At 38.9% G+C, this 20,100-nt stretch overlaps 1 protein-coding gene across 4 annotated transcripts in view; it reads left to right on the forward strand.

Annotated features, from left to right (window-relative positions):
- Positions 1–20,100, forward strand: part of RBMS1 (RNA binding motif single stranded interacting protein 1) — a 186,620-nt gene that overhangs the window by 134,137 nt on the left and 32,383 nt on the right. For all 4 annotated transcript variants that reach the window (XM_042459747.1, XM_042459831.1, XM_042459664.1 and 1 more), the window contains exons 4-6: positions 4,503–4,594; positions 14,592–14,749; positions 17,215–17,294. In XM_042459747.1, coding sequence (XP_042315681.1) covers positions 4,503–4,594; positions 14,592–14,749; positions 17,215–17,294 — 330 coding nt within the window. The remainder of the gene's footprint in view (positions 1–4,502; positions 4,595–14,591; positions 14,750–17,214; positions 17,295–20,100) is intronic.

Here is a 20,100-nt window from a genome sequence, read left to right on the forward strand (position 1 = left end):
CAGTGTAATTAAGATTAGCTCATTTCCTAACAAAATGAGTAGTGGGCAAAACATAAAAGTAAACACTGACGTATCAGGTTTTAGCCCTTTCTCATCTTTAGATGCTTTTTTGTGTAAAGAAGAAACATCAGCCAATTTAACAGTGCTAACATTTACTCTTTCTATGACAGGGACAAAGTTGACAAACAAGAATAAAGAAAATTAAAATCATCTGTTCAGTGGAGACATTGTACTCAAAGACTGGTGATGTGTAATCAGTTTTTCCTGTGTAAAGAGGATCAAAGGAGATATTAGTAATCTAAAACATTCATTTGTCCACATTATTTTTATGCCTAATGCTTAAGTGCATCCACTGAGGAAAAGGGTGGAGGTGATTAAATGAAATTAAACTGCAACCAAGTACCTATTTTCCTTGGAAGTAAACCCTGCTGAGGTCACTTAACCTTACTTTGGAGTAGATGTTTATAGGATTTTAGTGTTAGGTGACATTCATATTTGTTATCTCCTATCCTTTGAGGTTCACAGCAGATTTTATGGTCATCACCTATTCAAATTTTGTATATTTTCATGCATGAGCCAGTCAGGCATAGTGCTTTGAGTGTTGGACTATAACCTAGGAGAGCAGGGTTCAAATCCCTGCTTAGCCATGAAAATCCACTGATTGACGTTGTCACAGTCTCTCAGCCTCAGAGGGAGGCAATGGCAAACCTCCTCTGAAGAAACTTGCCTAGCAAATCCTGTGGTAGGTTTGGCTTAGGGTTTCCATAAGTCGGAAATGACTTGAAGGCAAACCACACACACACACACACACACACACACACACACACTACTTATCTCTGCATTGCTCAAATTATAGAACGGCCAGTTTTGCAACTTGGTGCTAGTCCTTTGCAAAAACAAAATGGCAAAATCAAGGTTTACTTTTTGGATTTATATTTTTTGAAATATTTTCAATTTGTGGATACTTGGGTCTGTGGATAATAAATTCGTGGATATAGAGAACCGACTATAGTTTCCCTGGGGAAGTGGGTGGAACAACTATTGCAGCTGTTGTGCCCAGCTCATGTATTGTTCTGGAGGCCCACCACCTTCCTGAACAGACTTTCAGGGACAAAGCACTGGAGGGCATATGAGGAATTGGTGAAACTCTCCTCCCACTTTTGCTTCCAGGATCATCCTGTTTACACAATTCTACTCCATGCAACTCTGGATAAAAGCTGTCATGCCTGGATACAATAGTAGGTGCCCATTCCTAAGATGTTAGTCTGAGTGTGCACAGATGCATCTATGCAGATCAGATCATATATCGTTCACAATGGACAGCAGATTGACAGCTTTAAGTGCTTTCAAAAGTTATGGAAATGTACCTAAAAATAATAAAATAAGTACAAGTATTGTAATAAAACTAATGCAACATATAACATATGTAAAGTGGATCATGTTTTTGATTTTGAATAAACAGTCTAGAATGATAGAATCATAGAGCTGGAAGAGACCGCAAGGGCCATCCAGTCCAACCCCCTGCCATGCAGGGATGATCCCAACTTGATTTAAATTTATTTGGAAAATATTACTTCACAAAACCAATGTTATTGGTGGCTATACCACATTTTTGCCCTCCTAACCTGTAAACATTTTCTCAGAATAGGCTAAACCCTCTATATTTAAATAACCAATAAAGGCATGTTGAAAGTTACAAAGCTGATTATTATGATTACAGTTATTTATATCCCAGTCTGAGACTCAAGGCAACTTACAAAGACTAAAACAGATGTTTGTGTATTGTGTGCCTTCAAGTTGTTTCTGACTTATGGTGACCCTAAAGTAACCTATCATGGAGGTTTCTTGACCAGATTTGTTCAGAGGAAGCTTTCCATTGCCTTCCCTTGAGGCCCAAAGTCACCCAATGGGTTTCATGGCCAAACTGGGAAATGAACCCTGGTCTCCAGAGTTGTAGTCCAAGACTGAAACCACTATGCCATGTTGGTTCTTAAATCAGACAGATAAAACTTTAACATTCATGTCATACAAAAAAATAAAAAATATAATTAAAATGGTTAAAGGGGAGGAGGTGAATAATACTGCAGCATATTCTGAATGGCCGTTTCCCCCTGAGACCATCAAAGAAGGCCTGCTGAAACAAAAATTCCTCACTCAGTTGCAGACAGATAGCAGGAAGGGTGCCAGGCAGACTAATCACTCTAAGAAGAGAGTTGTAGAACCTGGGAACAACCATTGAGAATCCCCCCTCCTCTGTTCCCACTAGTTATACCCATAAGGGTAGTAGGACTGATTGCAAAGTAGGGCAGAGGTGGGCAAAGTAGAATGCCAGAGCTGCATGTGCCAATCCCTAGCATTTTTTGTGGTCCTCAACCCCTCTGGTCAACCTGGACTGTCCTTTTTCTGGCCAGAAAAAGAGAGTTGGGCAGGCAAAATGAATTTCCTCTCCTGGAAGTTTCTAGGATGCCAATTTATCTTTTAAATAGGTTGCATGTGTGTGCACGTGTGCGCACACACACAGACACACACAGCAACATTTTAATGGTCCTGGAGGGGAAAAAAGGTTGATACCTGAGCTCAGTCTTTGATTGATATGTACACATTCCCTGATACAATCTCTTTGCTGATACATTTCATCGAGATTTCTGAAGTCACATTTATTATATTTGTGATGGTTGTCTGCAGCCCAAACCCACATTCTGTCATCATGTAAAAGTGGATGGAAACACAAGACATGTCCAGATAAGTGGGGTTTTCTGCCTGGCGCATATCAGGATATCCAGGAATATAAAAACAAGTAACTTTGAGGCATTCTCATGATGAGATATCCCCATTTATGGATGAATGTCTATTGTGTATTCAGTGGATGTAAAAATAAAGAGCATATGCAAATATAAATGAAGGCTTCAAGTAGTAGCTTTATACATAGCACTACGTAAATTATAAGATATTCTGGTAAATGCAGTAAACAAAGTAAATCCAAACAGTCATTTAATCTCTCTTGTTTGTTAGCAGTATATGATATTTAATAACTATTTTAAAATTAAGCTAACATTTATTTACTAGTGGGTGAGTAAAGTTGTGAATTCAACTTTAAAAAATCCTTTCTGGAAGCTGAGAAAATGTGTGCAGACTCTATTTAGTGCAGTGTTTTGTCAGACATTGTTAAATTTACCTTTTTACCAGTTTAAAGCAAAAGCCAGGGTGGTGTAGTGGTTTGAGTGTTGAATTAGGACTCCAGGAGATCAGGGTTCACATCTCTGCTCAGACATGGAAACCCAATGAGTGACCTTGGATAAGTCATGCTTTCTCAGCCCCAGAGAAAAGAAGACAAGGACAAACCCATTCTGAACAAATCTTGCTAAGGAACCTCTGTGACAGGTGTGTCTTAGAGTCACCATAAGTCAGAAGTTACTGAAATGCACACAACAGATCTAAAGCAGTGGCCTCTGCTTTAACAATAATGTAATAGTACTTGGTATTCTGTGATAAGTCAGTCAGTCATGAACCACTTTCTCACTTTTTAAAAAATTGGTGTGGAGGTTCTGGCATGTATGAATCCACAGCACTCAGGGATTGGTTTAAGTATGATATTCTTGGCTTTTTACAAAAAGAAAGAAGTGTTTTATTAAGCCAAAAGTAGATGTCAAGCTCTCACACTTCCCTTCATACCACCTCCTTCCAATGCTGACTCTGGCACTTTATCTTTTCCTTCAGTTTCCTACTTACATGCAGAATGGGGAATTGTGGTTTAATGTTGGCTTCCTAAATTAGAATGGAAACTATGTTAAGTGTGGACTGGCCTCCTCCTCCTCCTCTCCTCCCTGAATGTAACAGAAAACTGCTTTAAAGATACTGTACTAGTGTGAAGTTGTAGGCCTTCATGGCCGGCATCCATAGTTTTTTGTGGGTTCTTCATGCAGGCGAAACGTCAGGAATAAACTCTTCCAGAACATGGTCACATAGCCCGAATAACCCACAAAAAACTATACTGTACTAGGTTCAAAGTGCCAAAGCCAATGCAGAAAAAAAAGGTGATGGAGGGAGATAAACAGCCCTGAATTGCATATCAGCCACATGTAAAAAGTGAGCTGGTGACTCTTACTCATCTGTCCTTTCCTCTATTAGCTATAATATTCAAGTTGGAATAAGCTTAACAGTCACATGATTATTTATAATACAGATAATTTCATTTTTGCATTTATGCATGTAAAACAAATTTCTTAGATATGCACAATAAACCTTATTTTTAAAGACAGCTAGAACAGCAGGGACAGCTTCAAATCTCTGCTTAGCCACAAAATTTTCTGTAGTGTATTGCGTAAACCAAAATTTCCTCTTACTGATGTGTGTGGGTTTAAAAAAAAATATGGGATGTTTGCAAGGATAAAATGAAATATCAATATGTTATAATATGCCAACACTCCCATTGTTGGAAACTGGTAGAATCTAAAGTGAAAATGTTTTCTTAACCAACAAATGATCCTTGTTTTGAATTTCAGGTTATGGTTTTGTAGACTTTGACAGTCCAGCAGCAGCTCAAAAAGCAGTCTCTGCTCTCAAGGCCACTGGAGTACAAGCACAGATGGCAAAGGTAAGTTCAATATAGAATAGCAGCTTCATTTCTATACTGCTTCATACCGAACTAAGCAGTCTCTAAGCGGTTTACAACTGTAAGCTAATTGCCCCCAACAAGCTGGGTACTCATTTTAGTAACCTCTCTGTCCAAATGCTGCCAGACTACAACTTCCATTAACTCTAGCTAGGATACTAGTAACGCTGGAAATAGCATACCAGCAGCATCAAGGAACCCTGCATGATTAGTCTACAGCACGTATAATGAAACAGGTAGGAAAATGGCTGAACCATACAAATACTTGTAAAGTGTGGCCCAAGTGTCATGTTATCTTTAATAACATCTACATCACTGCACATAGCCTTGCCTGAGGAGGTCTAGCATATAGAGGGAAGCTATTTACTCTTCTCCAAACTGTGGTGTTTTAATCCAAATCAACCCCCTCCCTGCCCCTGTACACAAAAAAGTTGCATGCATATAGAGAGAGGAGGGGAGGGAAAGACAGAGAAAGCTTTGGCTTACTTCAATGGAAGCCTTTTCCCCTATGCAAATTTCAGACGGGGTGTCTGAATGGTCAGTTCCCTCTGGCCCAAGGCTAGGGTCCAGATCCAAATCAGGTCTGCTGTGCTCACCTTTGAGTAAGATTTCAGCCTTGGCATAGCTGTTAGTTTGAAGCATGCAACTGGCAAAGTTCCTTAAGGCTTTTATGTCAGATTCTGATCTGATTAATGAATGGTGGTAAAGTAATGAATATTCTGCTTTGTTAGAGTCCTTTTATATTGAATCTGCTGTTGATAAAGTGGTCACATCTTAGGCATACACTGCAGCTGTTCTTTAAAATTTATCCTTCCTGGTTTGAAAACCTAATATGTGAGTTGAAATACAATAAGCATATTCAAGTATTTAATCATGAGAGGTTTTTTGTTTGTTTTTTGTATTTTTAGGAATGTCCTAAATATCATTCAGCCCTTCTTTTCTATCAACCCTGTTGTTCCTGAGTATTGTGTAAGCCAGGATGTTTTCTTTCAGCTGATACTTTTTTCCTACTTTCTCAGCTGGGGAACAGTGGAGCTATAACCTCAAATGTCCTTGGATAAGTTCCAGGAAAACAAAATGAAAACCATATGTTTATTACTTAATGCACATTTTATCACATGCATAAGCACTTGATCTTAGTGGAGTTAAATGAGATGTCTTCATTTGATTATGGTCATTCTTTGAGTGTCATAATATTTAATATCTATGTATGTGACACGAAACAAAAAAATCCATATAAATATTGCACACTTGTCTCCAGTTATGATCAGCCCCACTACCATGTGACTTTAGATGTGAATGCAGTGAAGAGCAGGGATGTGTTTTCTTTAATATAAAAGCATATATGCTTTCAAATCAAGAAATAAGTTTCCTTCCAGACTAAAGTTGACATTATATACCACTATATAAATCTGAAAAGCAATTCCATCCTGTCATATAGTTTGCTAATCTATGGACGATCTTTTGTATTTTGTATTCAGTCATATGAGCTCCCATCTGCAGTCTCTATGGTATTGACAAGACACAAGGCTATTTTAGTGGGAATTAGGCCTTTCTTACTGTAATAAATGTAAGAGTATGTCAGAAGTCCTTGAAAACTTTCCAAAATATTTAGTAGTAGATGTTGTATGGTAAAATGCACCTCTCTTCCTGGGTTGTTACAATAGCTAAATGGCAAAGTAGTTCTGTCTCTTCCTGGACTGTGCAAGATGGCCCCAATGCATTTCATCCCTAAATCAGTACTGTACTGTATATGTTTTAGAGCAGTGAGGTTGATGTAGTGAGGATTTGAGATATTCCACTGAGACTGGGGCTTTTCATATTGTTTCATGGGATACTGGGTTAATGCAATAATCCAGCTAGGCAATAGAATCTAATTCTGGTATTACAGTATTATTATTATTATTATTATTATTATTATTATTATTATTATTATTATTATTATTATTATTATGTTTTGGTTGAGTAATGATGGACAAATACTTTGCTTATGAAAACAATGTTCTCACTTTGTGAATATGCTGACTGGGATACGAATAAACAAGTGAACTAATATGGCCATGATTACAGTAGACAAAATGGTAAGACTTTACAGTCAACTTTTTTACACAAAAAAGAAAAGACGGAAAGAAGGTTGGTAGGTTTGGAAATATGATTTGTGTACTATCTTAAGTTTTTATGAAAACATCCAGTGGTAGCCATGTTGGCCATTTAGCAAATGCAAACAAACATCTTGCTGGATGAAGAAGACAGTGAAGCTTCGAAAGCTTGCAACCTGTTTATTGTAGATTTTGGTTGGCCAATAAAGGTATCACTGTTTGGTGGATTTTTGATTGGATTAAGTTTTTATAGTTTGGGTTTTTTGTTTTGTTTTGTTTTTGTGCCTCAGGTATGAACAACTGGCTTCTAGTTTGTTTACATCAGATTATGCTAGCATCTGGATTGATGGGGGTGTGTACATGTATGTGCCTTTAAATTGCCTGTTGATTTATGGTGACCCCATCCGTTTCATTAAAATTATTAATCTTTTCTCTTGACCAATGATATCATGAGGTATAGCATAATTTCCTTCTTGGAAAACACCCGTGAATGGTTTTATAGACCATTTAGTTTTGATATTGCTGCTTACATATACAGTCCAACCCCCTATCCACAGGATCAGCAATCATGGTTTCACTTACCTGTGTCTGGGCGGAAAAGGTCCCTCTAAGCACCTGGAAGTCCTCCAGTGCGACTCTGTAGTCAGCTTCCAGTAATAATATTATGTTCTCCATTATCCATGGTTCTCACTATCCATGGTAAGTTTGGGAATGTCTCCTACAGATACAGGGTTCAGATTGTATGGCGCTGCCTTACTTATGGAACCATAGCAGCTTCAGTTCCTTGGGTTCCTTTATTCTCTTGGGTTACTATGTTCCATGTTGCTTCCTATAGTCTAGTCTTATTTGGAAAAACATACATTTATACAACATGTTAGTTATGGTGCCGGACATTTTCCATTAAGAGTATTTGCTGTGAAAAGCTTCTTGGCTTTTAGAGTGTAAGGAAAAAAGAAGAGCCTTACTGCTGAAATTTCATCTTACACAGAGTACTAGTTCTGCAGCAGTGAGCAGCTAGATTCTTAGGAGAAGCCCTCAAGCATGACATCAGCACAAAAGCACTCTGTGTATGTACCTTAGAAACTGGTATTCAGAGACATGCTTCCTCTGACACTGGAGGCATTCTATACAGTACTAATAACTAGTAGCCACTAACATACCTATCCTCCATGCACTGTTGCATAAACTCATGCTTCCTAGCAGAATGTATTTCCAAGTGTATATTGTTGGCCGATCTGCCACACCCTTGGACCTTCCTCCACAAATTGAATGTAATATTCTATTCAAAAGGGGTCTAAATAGTTATATTTCTTCTGTGTGCCCATGAAAAAGCTAACTAGATTAAATGAAGCTACTTTTTTGAAAATCACAATTAGCTCTCCATTTTAGTGTGGCACCCTCCACAATGTAAACTTCATAGATCTAGAGCTTCTTGTTGTTTTTTAAGTTCATTATAACAGCAAAAGTAGAATACAAATACAAACACAATGATTAAAAAAGGAAGGACACAGAACTTAATTGTTACAGAGAGCACTGAACAAAATTTCCTTTCATTTGAGGCAAACCAAGTAATTTCAGTATTCAAGATGAAGACTAACCATTCCTGAGGCTGATCAGTCCTTAGCAAATGCCTCCTACAGGATGTAGACACAATATACATTCTGAATCTAGAGCTTCTAATAGGTTTCACTGCATTGTTTTCTTAAAGCTCCAAAAATGTCTTGATACAAAGGACTGGCCTTTTTTTGCACATGGCATTTAGGAATGTCTCCATTCTTGTGAACTGAAAAGAAACTCTGTTTCAGATTGCTCAACTATGTTGTTGTACCCCGGTCTGGCAACAAATAAAGGCTCCTTTCAGCTATGCTTCTTGTCTTGTTTGAATGCCGTTGTAATCAGGAAGTAAAGACTGTCTCTTTTCTGTACACATATAGATCTAAGAGCAGTATGAATGGTGCACCAGTTTTTCTTTTTATAAGACTCTTTCAGGAGGCAGGACTCAACATTTCATAATAAAATTGGACTGAGAGATCTTGTGGGAAGCACTATGAAGCTGAGACTTCTTTGCAGTATTTTGATGGTCAGCACTGAGTCAAAGCTCAGGAACAGTTTGATCATAATTGCACCAGTGTGTCCCATACCCTAGTTTTAGTGCGGTTTGCTTCATGCATTTTCATCATGTTATTTCCCTTGTTCTGAACACTATAGTCCTGTTAATGCAGCCTAGAATTTCATTGGCTTTTTGTTAATTGCACAAACTACTAAGACTTAGATCCTTTTTACATTTACTGCTGTCAAGTGACACCCATCCTGTGCTTATGCATTTTGTTTCACACTGTCAAACTATTGCCTTAAATTTATCCTTGTCAGAACTCAGTTTGTTAGTTTTGGCCAATTCTCCCAACTGTAAGTGCTTCAAGACATACCATTGCAACCTGTGACATAAAGGTGTGGGAAAGTATATTAGACTTTAATGTAACATATACTACATGGGGTGTGTTGTTTGAGCCTAATTTCCTCTTATCAAAGGATCTTCTAATTTTAAGTGGTGCATTTTTGCCTTTGTTGGGTGAAAAAATGGTGTGTGTGGCAGCATCAGACATGTGCTTCCTTTCACATCTGTCATTAGATTTTCTCCCTTTTCCACTACTCTTAGTTTGTGTTCTTCAGAAAAGAAGGAAGTAAATAATGAGAAATGCTTCCAGGCAAGCCTTCTATTATGTACGTGCCCTCCCTCGTTCACTGAATTTTTATGCAGGATTCAGATGATGTCACCTTCCATTTGTAACCCTCCTGTGTTTTTCCACCATGTCTTCCATCTTCTTTCTTACCACAGAAAATCCATTAAGAAGGGAAAGGCAAAACAGCTTCACAGTATTTTTTGAACAGCAGTATGGGGAGGCATCCATCTGGAAACATCTCTGTTGCTATATTAATAAGTGGACCAGCCTTTCAACCATTTTGAAATATTGGAGAATTGTAGCATAGTGTGGGAGAGGTGATTTTAGGTTTGCCCTACTACCTAATACTGTGTTTTCAAAAACCAGAGCAGCAAAGTTCCTAAACACAGGCATAAGTGTTCCTTCAGACTTCCCGCCATGCCTTACTTTGCACAACACCAAGAGAGATGACCTTCTAATCATCTTGGGATGGAGACAGGAAAAAACTTTCCACATCCCGTTTTTCCTGTATTCTGTTTTCATCATTTATTTCTCCAGCTTCGTTTGTTTTTGTTTTGTTTTTTCATTCTACAGCTTGCCAGGGGCCTTTTGAAAATCAGGATAAAAATGCACATAGATAAATTAAGGTGATAGGAAGTGCCTGCCACCACATTTCCTCTCCTACTTTCCAATTTCTTGAAGAGGCGAGTAGAAATGCATATTATGGTTCCCTCAGGTAGGGATATTGCTTCACTGCTGCCAGTACAGATGCATTCTTAAGGTATAGCTTGTTAAGCAAATCTGTCCTAATCCCTGTTAATCTTTTTTTAATTATCAAGGGATCATGACTATCTGCTGTCTTTATTTATATATTCATTTTTTCCTTTCTCTGTAAGAAAGAAGTATTCATAGCATTTACAGGTAAAAAACAACAACAACAAAATCAATTAAACCCAGAAGTGGTTTAACAGTGACAGTGGCAACATAACAGCAGTCACATTATTTCATAAACCATTTGTGGATCAGGAAAAGTCCTCAAAATATTCTTTATCTATCAGCAGTAACACTGAGAGCCAGCATGGTGTAGCGATTTGAGTACTGACTCTGCAAACCAGGGTTCGATTCCCTGCTTGCCATGAAAACTCACTGGATGACCCTGGGCAAGCCACACACTCTTAGCCCCAGAAACCCTGTGGTGGGGTCACCACGTTGGAAACCACTTGAAGGAAAACAACATCATCATCAAAGGAAAACTTAATATGGGTGCTAACACACACACACACACACACACACACCAGTGTAGAACTCATAATTGCCAGTATTCTCATTTCTGTAACTACAAGAACAAGGCACTTACCACTCTGGAATCGTGGCCCAAACACTTCAGAAATGCGGAGGTGGGATCACCGGTTGTGCTTCTCAAGCATCATTGAAGCATTTTGTTGTTCTTCCATTGTCAAAGTGTTTGTGGAACAGCCTTTTTTTTTTTTTTTTTTTTTTGCATAACGGAAGATCCTGTTATTATAGAAATGGCTGCTCCACGAATGATTCGTTGATGGGAGAAGAGTGGGACGTGTTTCAGTGACACTCAACTGGCAATCCCACCTCTGCACTTCTGAAGCATTTGGGCCACGATTCCAGTGCGGTAACTGCCTTATTTTATAAGGTCCATAGACTTGCACACTGTCCGCAGACCTGAATGGTCTGGGCGATATACCCAGGTGACTGAAAGTCATTTAAACATATGAATTTATACATAAAAAAGCAATTATGGTAGAAGCCTTGGCTCCTTTTGACCATTTTGTGCATCTGTTGCTTTTCATAGATCTAATATGGTTAATGTAGGACTGAAGCCCAACCCAAAGAAATGGAAGCTTTTTTTTTTTTAAAGATTTTGGAAATATCAGATTCCAAAGTACTGCACAACATGCTGAAATTTATTCATAAAAAGTAAATGAGCTCTTCTCATTGTAGCAATTGTGTTTACAGGACTGAACGCTGTATTCTAAGCAGTCTTGGAACACAGTTGTGCCAACTTTATGCTTCAAGTAGTTTTGTTTTAAAAGAGACAGGATGTGTATGAAGACAAGAACCACATGATTAAACAATTAGCCTTGCCTTTAATATGACTAAGAGCAGTTCAACATAACTGACATTACCTTCAAAATGTTACCAGTGAATAAAAACAACATCCATACTGTTCTAGAGAGAGAGAAAACTAGATAATTAACTAGCTAGCTAATGTAGTTTTTTTACTATTTTTTTCTTCTTGACTAGATTTTGATATATGTACATAGTTTGATCCTGTCAAAATGTACTGAAGTCAGAGCAAGAATGGATATTTCTACACTTAAAGCAGCAAAATTATACTTTAAAAGTAGGTGCAACTCCTTCAGTGGTACATATCATGGTTCCTGTAAGAAGCCAAGCAAACCAGAATTGAATCTCTTTTGCCAGTGGATCTTCCATACTGTCAGCAATCCCAGTCACATGTTTTTGGATAGCAGTCTGTTAGCTGTGCCTGTGACCCTTTGCAGAGCAAGAGAAAACAGATGTCTCATCATGCTGCCAAGTTGTTTGGTTCCTCTCCCCTCCTTTGCGTGTTAGGAACAGTTCCACACAGAGAGAGTTTTTGTTAATTAGTTTCAGATGATGACTGGGAGTTTTACACCACGTAGGACCTCCAGTCACTACTTTTTCTGCTCCAGTGGATGCTTGTAGCTCTCATTTCTTAACAAATGCTGAACATAGCTTTATGCTTATTAGATACTTAATTCCTCAAATGCCTAAGGAAAGATAGCATGTGTACATAGGTAAGAGAATTAGCTTAATTCAGCCTAGTTTTGTTATGCTTGAGGACAAACAAATTGAGTTCAGCAGATTGTGAAGCTTTCAGCTTTCAGTACCTTTTCTTTTCTGAAGTGAAAAGCCTAGAACAGTAGCAAATGTCTTATTATGTTGCTAAGCACCTAAAAGTGCAGCAGCAGCTGCTGCTGCTTTTCTCCTTAGCAGGACCAAAAACAATTTGCTGGGCCAAAACATAGCAAATCTGACTAGTTTTGGAAGCTCTGCTTAGTTTCGTTGTCTTTTCTCTGAGGAAAGACACATGCATCTCCTATGTCTCAGGGGTCTGACTTCATATTTAGTAATGATTATCTAGACCCATTTCAAACTGGCTTCAGAGCGGGATACGGAGTTGAGACTGCCATGGTCGCCTTAGTCGATGATCTTTGTCTGGGCATTGACGGGGGTAGTGTGACCTTGTTGGGGCTTTTGGACATCTCAGCGGCCTTCGATACCATCGACCATGGTATCCTTCTGGAATGCCTGAGAGAGGTCGCCGGATCTTCAAGGCAAGATCACATAACGCCAGTATTAAAATCTCTCTACTGGCTGCCAATTAGCTTCTGGGCCCAATACAAAGTGTTGGTCATTACCTTTAAAGCCCTACATGGCTTGGGGCCAAGTTATCTGAAGGAACGCCTCTCCCTACACAATCCGCCCCGCACTCTTAGAACTACAGGGAAGCTTTTACTAGAGCTCCCCAGAGTAATATTAAAATCTACCCACCAAAGATCTTTTTCGGTCATGGCCCCTTCATATTGGAATAATCTCCCAGAGGAGATACGGTGTATCCCTACATTAGAAATTTTTACGAAGATGCTAAAAACCTACCGTTTTCAATTGGCATACCCTTCCAATTCGTTATAAAGTATATATTACAGAAATTAACTCAAGCCCAAAATATGTTATGATTGATATCGTATGTTGCTAGATTGATAATGTTTTTATAGATTGTTTCAACAAATTATTATTATATTATGGTGATTACATTTTAAATTGTAAATTTTAAGTGTTTATACTATTCTCTGTTTTATACTCTGTTGGAATCCCGCTTCGATCTTGGGAGAAGCGGGAAATATAAATAAAACGTATTATTAATATTATTATTATTTATATGCTGTTATAGATGTGCCATTCTGATTTCACATGTAGGTTCATGGGTCACATCTTTATAGGATGGGATCCAGAAGAAACTTCATAGAAGAGGGCTGATGAAGGCTCTTCCCTACCCACTCCTCCCCCAGCCCCACCCATAATGTTCCCCAAGGGCTGGGAAACCTTGCTGGATGGGACAAGCGGTGGCACAGGTTGCTGAGAGAAAGGGGTTTTCCCCAGAATCAGGCACTAGGAGTTTCTGCAAGTGGAAGGAACATTTTCTTAGTCTTTCTTGAAAAACAGCTCCGTGTGGGTGCCATTCTGTTTGTAATATTTTGAGCTCTTAAGGAAAGAAAGGAATAGAAAAGGGGGGAAAGAGTAGGAAAATACAAGCAGAAGATTTATGAACAGGTTTCAAACTAAAGCACTGTTTGCCAAGCATTGGTCCTCCAGGTGTTTTCAACTTCAACTCCCAAAAGCCCTATCCAGTTTGGCCAACAATCAGGAATTCTGAAAGCCAAAGTCCAAAATGTCTGGAGGACCAACATTTGAAAACCACTGATCTAGAGGTTCCCTTCCAATTGCTGGATTCCCCTCCTGTATACAATTTCCCCAAGCAAAATCCGTGGGAGGATTGGCAGTGATGGAAACCATAGCTAGGAAGTGTATTCTACCGACACACCATAATATTTTAATCAAAGGCATGGGTTTCAGCATGTGCAAACACATGTGCATGCTTCCATAAAGATGGTTTCCTAGGTCAAATGTAGGTGTGAGATGATATCTGGCAACATTCTACCTTGGACTTCTGTGGGAATCAGCTTAAATGGTTGTGATTGGAAGAGTTTGGGAGGAGGAAAATGGGCAGCAGGGGAGTGGAGGTGGAAGCAGCATGTCCTTCCATCTTTGATTTCTTCCAAGGTTCAGTAAATACTTGGCTTTTTATTTAGTTGTTCCTCTTTGAATGTCACTGTAGAGGTGGTCGTGACCTACATTGTCAGAGATAGGAAGAGCTTCATGAGGTGATGCTATTTGTACTGAATAGATGTAATCATAATGCTTATGCCGGAGCCATTTCTCTGGAGGACTTCCATTGATCTCCCAATGAAGTCTGAGAGTCTACTGTTCAACTACTTCAGAATTAAAGATTTATTGGTTGCAGCCCAGACAGTTGTTGGAACCACTTTATTCTGGAAGCTTCTGGTCATGGATTGTATTGTATTTTTAAAATGTCCATCACTCTTTAGAGAACTAATGGGAAAAATTTTGATTGCTTTCCAGCAACAAGAGCAGGATCCAACAAATTTATATATTTCCAATTTGCCACTTTCAATGGATGAGCAAGAGCTTGAAAATATGCTGAAACCATTTGGACAGGTTATATCTACAAGAATACTTCGGGATTCCAATGGCACAAGTCGTGGCGTTGGCTTTGCAAGGTAATACGAGAGCTGCTCTTCATTTATTTCTTAAAATGTGTTTCATGCATAGTATTGTTGGTTCTAATCAATTGAAGAATTGAAGAAAAAACTCTTAGCTATATAAAATATAGCCAATCTTGCTATAGAAAGAAACATAAAACATAGATGCTGAAGTTGATAATTTGACCAAAATATACTTGCTTAATTAACTGGTCTACCAAAAGTTCAAGTATATGTAGTACACATTTATTAGTATTATATTAGTATTAGGACAGTGATTTATGGTAACTATAAATACTGATGTCAGATCACCCACCATTATCATTGAAGAGATGAATATAAAAGACAGAAGTGCTTTTTTAAATGTAGGTGTGATAATAAAGCAGGAGTGAGCAAATTGCAGTCCACAGGCAGTAATTCCCCTACACCACCAGAGCCCAGAGCTCCAAGTCACCTGAAACCCGGGGGGGAGGGATTGTCCCCCAGATAGCAAGTTGCACCCCATCATCAAACCCTCATGGGAGGCATGATTTGCCATTTAAATGCAATTTTATACCCCACAACATGGTATATGCCCTCCAGAAACACTTTGACTGGACAGGACCATTCTGTCATTTCCCTTTTCTATAAAAAGTTAGTTTGGGGGCCTAAAACAGGACAAAGATGTCTAGTGAATTTATATTTAAAATGATTTGAGGCAGTCAGGGTGTGTATGTGGCCCATCAAGGTTGTGGGAGAAGGCAGTACTGGCACCAGTATTGTGGAAGTTGACTAAACCTGTTGTAGTCAATGCGTTGCTTTTTCTAAATCACAAATTATCAGACTCTGGTCCTCTAAAAGTTTTGGACTTCAGCTCCTAGAATTATGGATGGTTGGCCATACTGAGTGGTGATTCTGGCAGTTGAAGACCAAAGCATCTGGAAGACCAAGCGTGAGCAGCAGTGCTGTAAATGAAGAAGAGGGAGGCATTGTCTTCTAAATAGGAAAGGGCTCTCTCGCCTATCTTTGCCATACTGAGAATCAGAATAAATGTCATTGCTGCTTTACCGTTAAAAAATAGGGCAATATTTACATATTGATCATCTTGGAATATTCACCAATGTTATACTACAGTAGGTCCTCAGTATACGTGGGGGATCTGTTCCGGACCTCCCTACGCATAGGGCCCACTATATAATTGTTCCATCAGTTTTAATAACAGCCTAATCTTGGCCCAGTACAGACCACCAGGACTATACTATACTGTACTACACAATAATTCAGCGTAGTAGGGCTTGGCAGCACACACCAAACAGACACTGCCTAGCCCTATGACATATGGGCGGGGCCATTACAGCACCGCCCCACCCGCACAGGAGGCATGATGTGTGGGCGTGTGCCTGACACGTGGGCGGCGCAGTGCCCATATGTCGTGCACAGGAAGAGACAGCCTTTACAACATCCCCTTTTTTGGTCCGTAGCGTTGCCGCACAGTTTGGTTGCTATGGCAACGCTGCGGACCAAAAATGGGCACCTACAGACCACCCTGAAAGGGGTGGTCTGTACTTGCCCCTTGTTTCCTTATTGTTTGTGTACTTATATTAGTTGAATATTATATTTGATTTAGTGCCTCTCCATATTGAAATAATTCAGTATTGTTATATACAGTACATAGAGAAGTAATATATGAAGTTGAATTAAGTTGGTAGTTATGTATGAATCCTGTTAATCTGAATGAAAAGGAGAGATTATATCTAGAAATCATTACCTTTAATTTGGAGGGAGGTTTTATCAAGATCTAATGAGACTACAGAGTAGAAGTTTGTGTTTGGATGTATGTTTTCACACATTTTCATAATATTTGAATGCTGACATTTTGTTGTAAGAGAATAGATAAATAAGTTACTGGTCTGACTTAACAAAAACTGATTTAGCAAGCATAACATTTGTAAAATTATGATTAAGATGACCTGCCTCTTCTCTCTCACACACAAAAAGGTACAAGGCTTGTAGGAGAACCAGTAGGCTTGAAAACACTGCAGTGAAGAACAGGGAGAAAAAGATGACCCTGCAAAAGGCATGAAAACTTCCCATACAGATGTGCTAGAGAAACTGAGGTGTAGGTGAAAGCTACTTTGTGCAAATTCAGACAGTGCTAACCTAGAGCTCTGTACTGTCCATACCAGAGTTATTAGACTGCAACTCCTAATATTACTCACTATTGGCTATGATAACTAAGGCTTATGGGATTTGTAGCCCATCAACATTTATTTTTTTGCCTACTCCTAATTAATGCTGAAACTGGGAAATCTTGGTTTTCCATTCTGTGAGCATTGATAGTCATTCACTCATTCAAGTGTGTAAAACGGATGGAATCTGGACAGCTTAGGCTTCTTTATGTAGTGCCAAGCCTCTGATTTGGCACAGTTTCATCCGTGATCACAATCACAGACCACAAAAATATGTGCAAATTAGTAATACTTTTTTAAAATCTTTTTATGCAGAATGGAATCAACAGAAAAATGTGAAGCAGTGATTGCTCATTTTAATGGAAAGTTCATTAAAACACCACCAGGAGTTTCTGGTAGGTTTCTTGGAATCCTTGTTAACTATGTGATCAGTAATTCTTGTTAAATATGTGATCAGTAATTCTTGTTGTCATATGATTAACAGAGCAGTGGTTAGTAATTGCGCCCCAACCCTCTAAGAACATTGTTCCTGGCCAAGTCTTCATCCAAGGAGGGGAATTTTGAGTGGGGAGGATGTCTTTCCTTCTCCACTGTTCCTTCAAATCCCCCCGCCGCCATGCTAGAGTGTCAGAGAGCTACTAACCAATTCCTGTAGTACTTCTTGAACACAAAACCCAATAAACAAGTAAAGACATTTTTTAATTTGTAAAAGGTTTGGGGAATTGGCTGGCTGTGCAGAAGGCTTGTTTAAAGTGTGTGTGTTTGTGTGTCTGTATGTGAGTGTGTGCATGCTGTACCTTTATTCTTATGTTTTTTAAAAGTGATTTCATAATACTTTAAATTAGTCATCTTTTAATAGGATTGTTTGTTTAAAGTTTTAAAACCTTTTTATCATCATAGTTTTTTTTAGCTGTACTTTGTTTTAATCTGTGCTATGCACCATCTTACCTCCCATGCTGAGAGAAAGGTGAGATATAAATTAAATAAATAAATAAATAAACATTGTCCCATTTACTATAAACCAGGTGTGGGCACCTTCGGAGGATCTGGGACCTAATTTTGTGCTTCAATGGATCCTACTGTTCATTACCCTTTCCTGGGAAATCAAAAGTGACCAGAAGTCTACATTCTAAAAATTTTAGGGGGAAAAAACTTGCTTAACTTTTAAAAGGATGTGTATGAACTCTAAACGTTCAACTTTCAAACCTGTATATTTTTGTTTCCTTTAATAGGGTTAACACCCTGGAAAACTAAAATTGCACCCCACAATTTATGACAGCCCCACCAACTTCATAGGGTTTTCTTAAGGAAGCAATCTGTGGTGGTGGTTTTGGCATTTGCTTCCTCTGAATCTCCTACAGTACCTGATAGTCATTGGCAGTTTCTCATCCAAGTACTAACCAAGGCTGATCATGCTTAGCTTCCAAGAAATAAATAATTTTTAATATACACAAATCCCCAGTAGTAGATCAAAGGCCACAGACACTTTGGTAAATCAACACATTTGACTTGGATAGGAAAAACTTTTTTTTTGTGGGTGGGATCTGTGGCCTTTCGGGTATTTAGGCATGGCTTTTGTGCCATCCACCTCGACTGTAACCCAATATGTGAATGCAGACCATTGCTACTCTGAGCACTGCAGTACTCCAGTGCTTTAAAAGAAGTAGGTTACTATTAAATCTTTCTGGAAAGATTCACATAGCTGCAGTAAAGAGGCTGGAATATAGGGGAGAGGAACTCATGCTACTGTATAATTTTATTCAGATTCAATCATCCACAGATTGAAGATATTGAAACAATATACAGTCGGCCCTTCTTATACATGGATTTTTTTATACACAGATTCAAGCGTCCACGGTTTGAAAATGTTCAAAAAAAGTATACATTTCAAATATCAAACCTTGATTTTCCATTTTTTCTAAGGGACACCATTTTGCTATGTCATTATATCTAATGGGACTTGAGCATACACAGATTTTGTTATACACGGGGGATCTTGGAACCAAACCCCAGTGTATAACAAGGGTCCACTGTATATATAAATTCCAAAAAGCAAATCTTAATTTTGTCATTTTATATAAGGTACAGCGTGCCCATGTTTTATGCGCGTGCACCATATGCGGCTTTCAGCATACGCTGAAAGCTACGCTGGAAGAGCCCATCGTGCGCCCTGAAAGAACTAATGGGGCATGCGGCCATGGTGCACATGCGCTGGTGAACACCGTGGGCGCGAGCCCCATTACTTCCTATGGGGCACCAGCATACATTGATTTCCCCTTATGCGGAGGGATCCGGAACGTATCCCCGCGTAAGGGGAGGACCTATTGTATATCATTTTATTATGTCATTGTATATGATGAAACCTGAGCATCTATTAATTTTGGTATCTGTGGAGGGTCCTGGAACCAAATCCCAGCAAATACCAAGGGCCCACTGTATATGATAATAAATAGTAATAATGTATTTAATTACATGGAGCTGGTTAGTTTGTTTAGTAGTGATGAAATGTGAAAGGGAAAAGTTGATACCCAAATACAGAATGAGACGAAGCTAATTTCTTGAGATTTTGTGTGTGTGTGTGGGGGGGGTTACCTGCCCAAATTTGTTTTGCATGCTACCAGTGAATTTATGGCGAGTACAAGCCTGCCCCAATGCTATTTATTTTCACCATTGGCTTTTGTGAGTACCAACCGATGTTGATAAGGACATCTGTGAGCTAATGAAAAATGAGCATTCTGCCTAATATAGTCCCTTTAGAAACCTTTTCACTATCATTTACTACCAGGTACAACTCAGATCATCAAGATGTGTTGGGAAAAGGTCAATGAATCTCCATTGTGTCATGGTGTTCGGAAGAACTAACAAAATGAGTTGTAGTTGACAAGATATCTCCTCAAACATGGATACCAGGGATACAGTATATTTCACTTTGAGAGGGAATTCTAGCATTCACTTGGGTTACTGAGGGTTTAAACTTGTCAGTCATTCTGTGGTTAATGTTTCAAGTGAATTGAGTAGATGTAGTGTTTGATGTTCCAGTAAAGTGGACTCTTCTTATCTGCGGACTTGCCATCCACAGATTTGGATGTTTTTAATGAATGTGCATGCCTGGGACCATACCACCATAGGAAACAACAGGACTTGAGGTCCCATGTTTTTTGTTATCTGCAAAGGTCCCCTGCAGCCATGAAGGGATGACTG

Source organism: Sceloporus undulatus, chromosome 1, assembly GCF_019175285.1.
Source record: "Sceloporus undulatus isolate JIND9_A2432 ecotype Alabama chromosome 1, SceUnd_v1.1, whole genome shotgun sequence".
Classification (NCBI taxonomy): Eukaryota; Metazoa; Chordata; class Lepidosauria; order Squamata; family Phrynosomatidae; genus Sceloporus; species Sceloporus undulatus.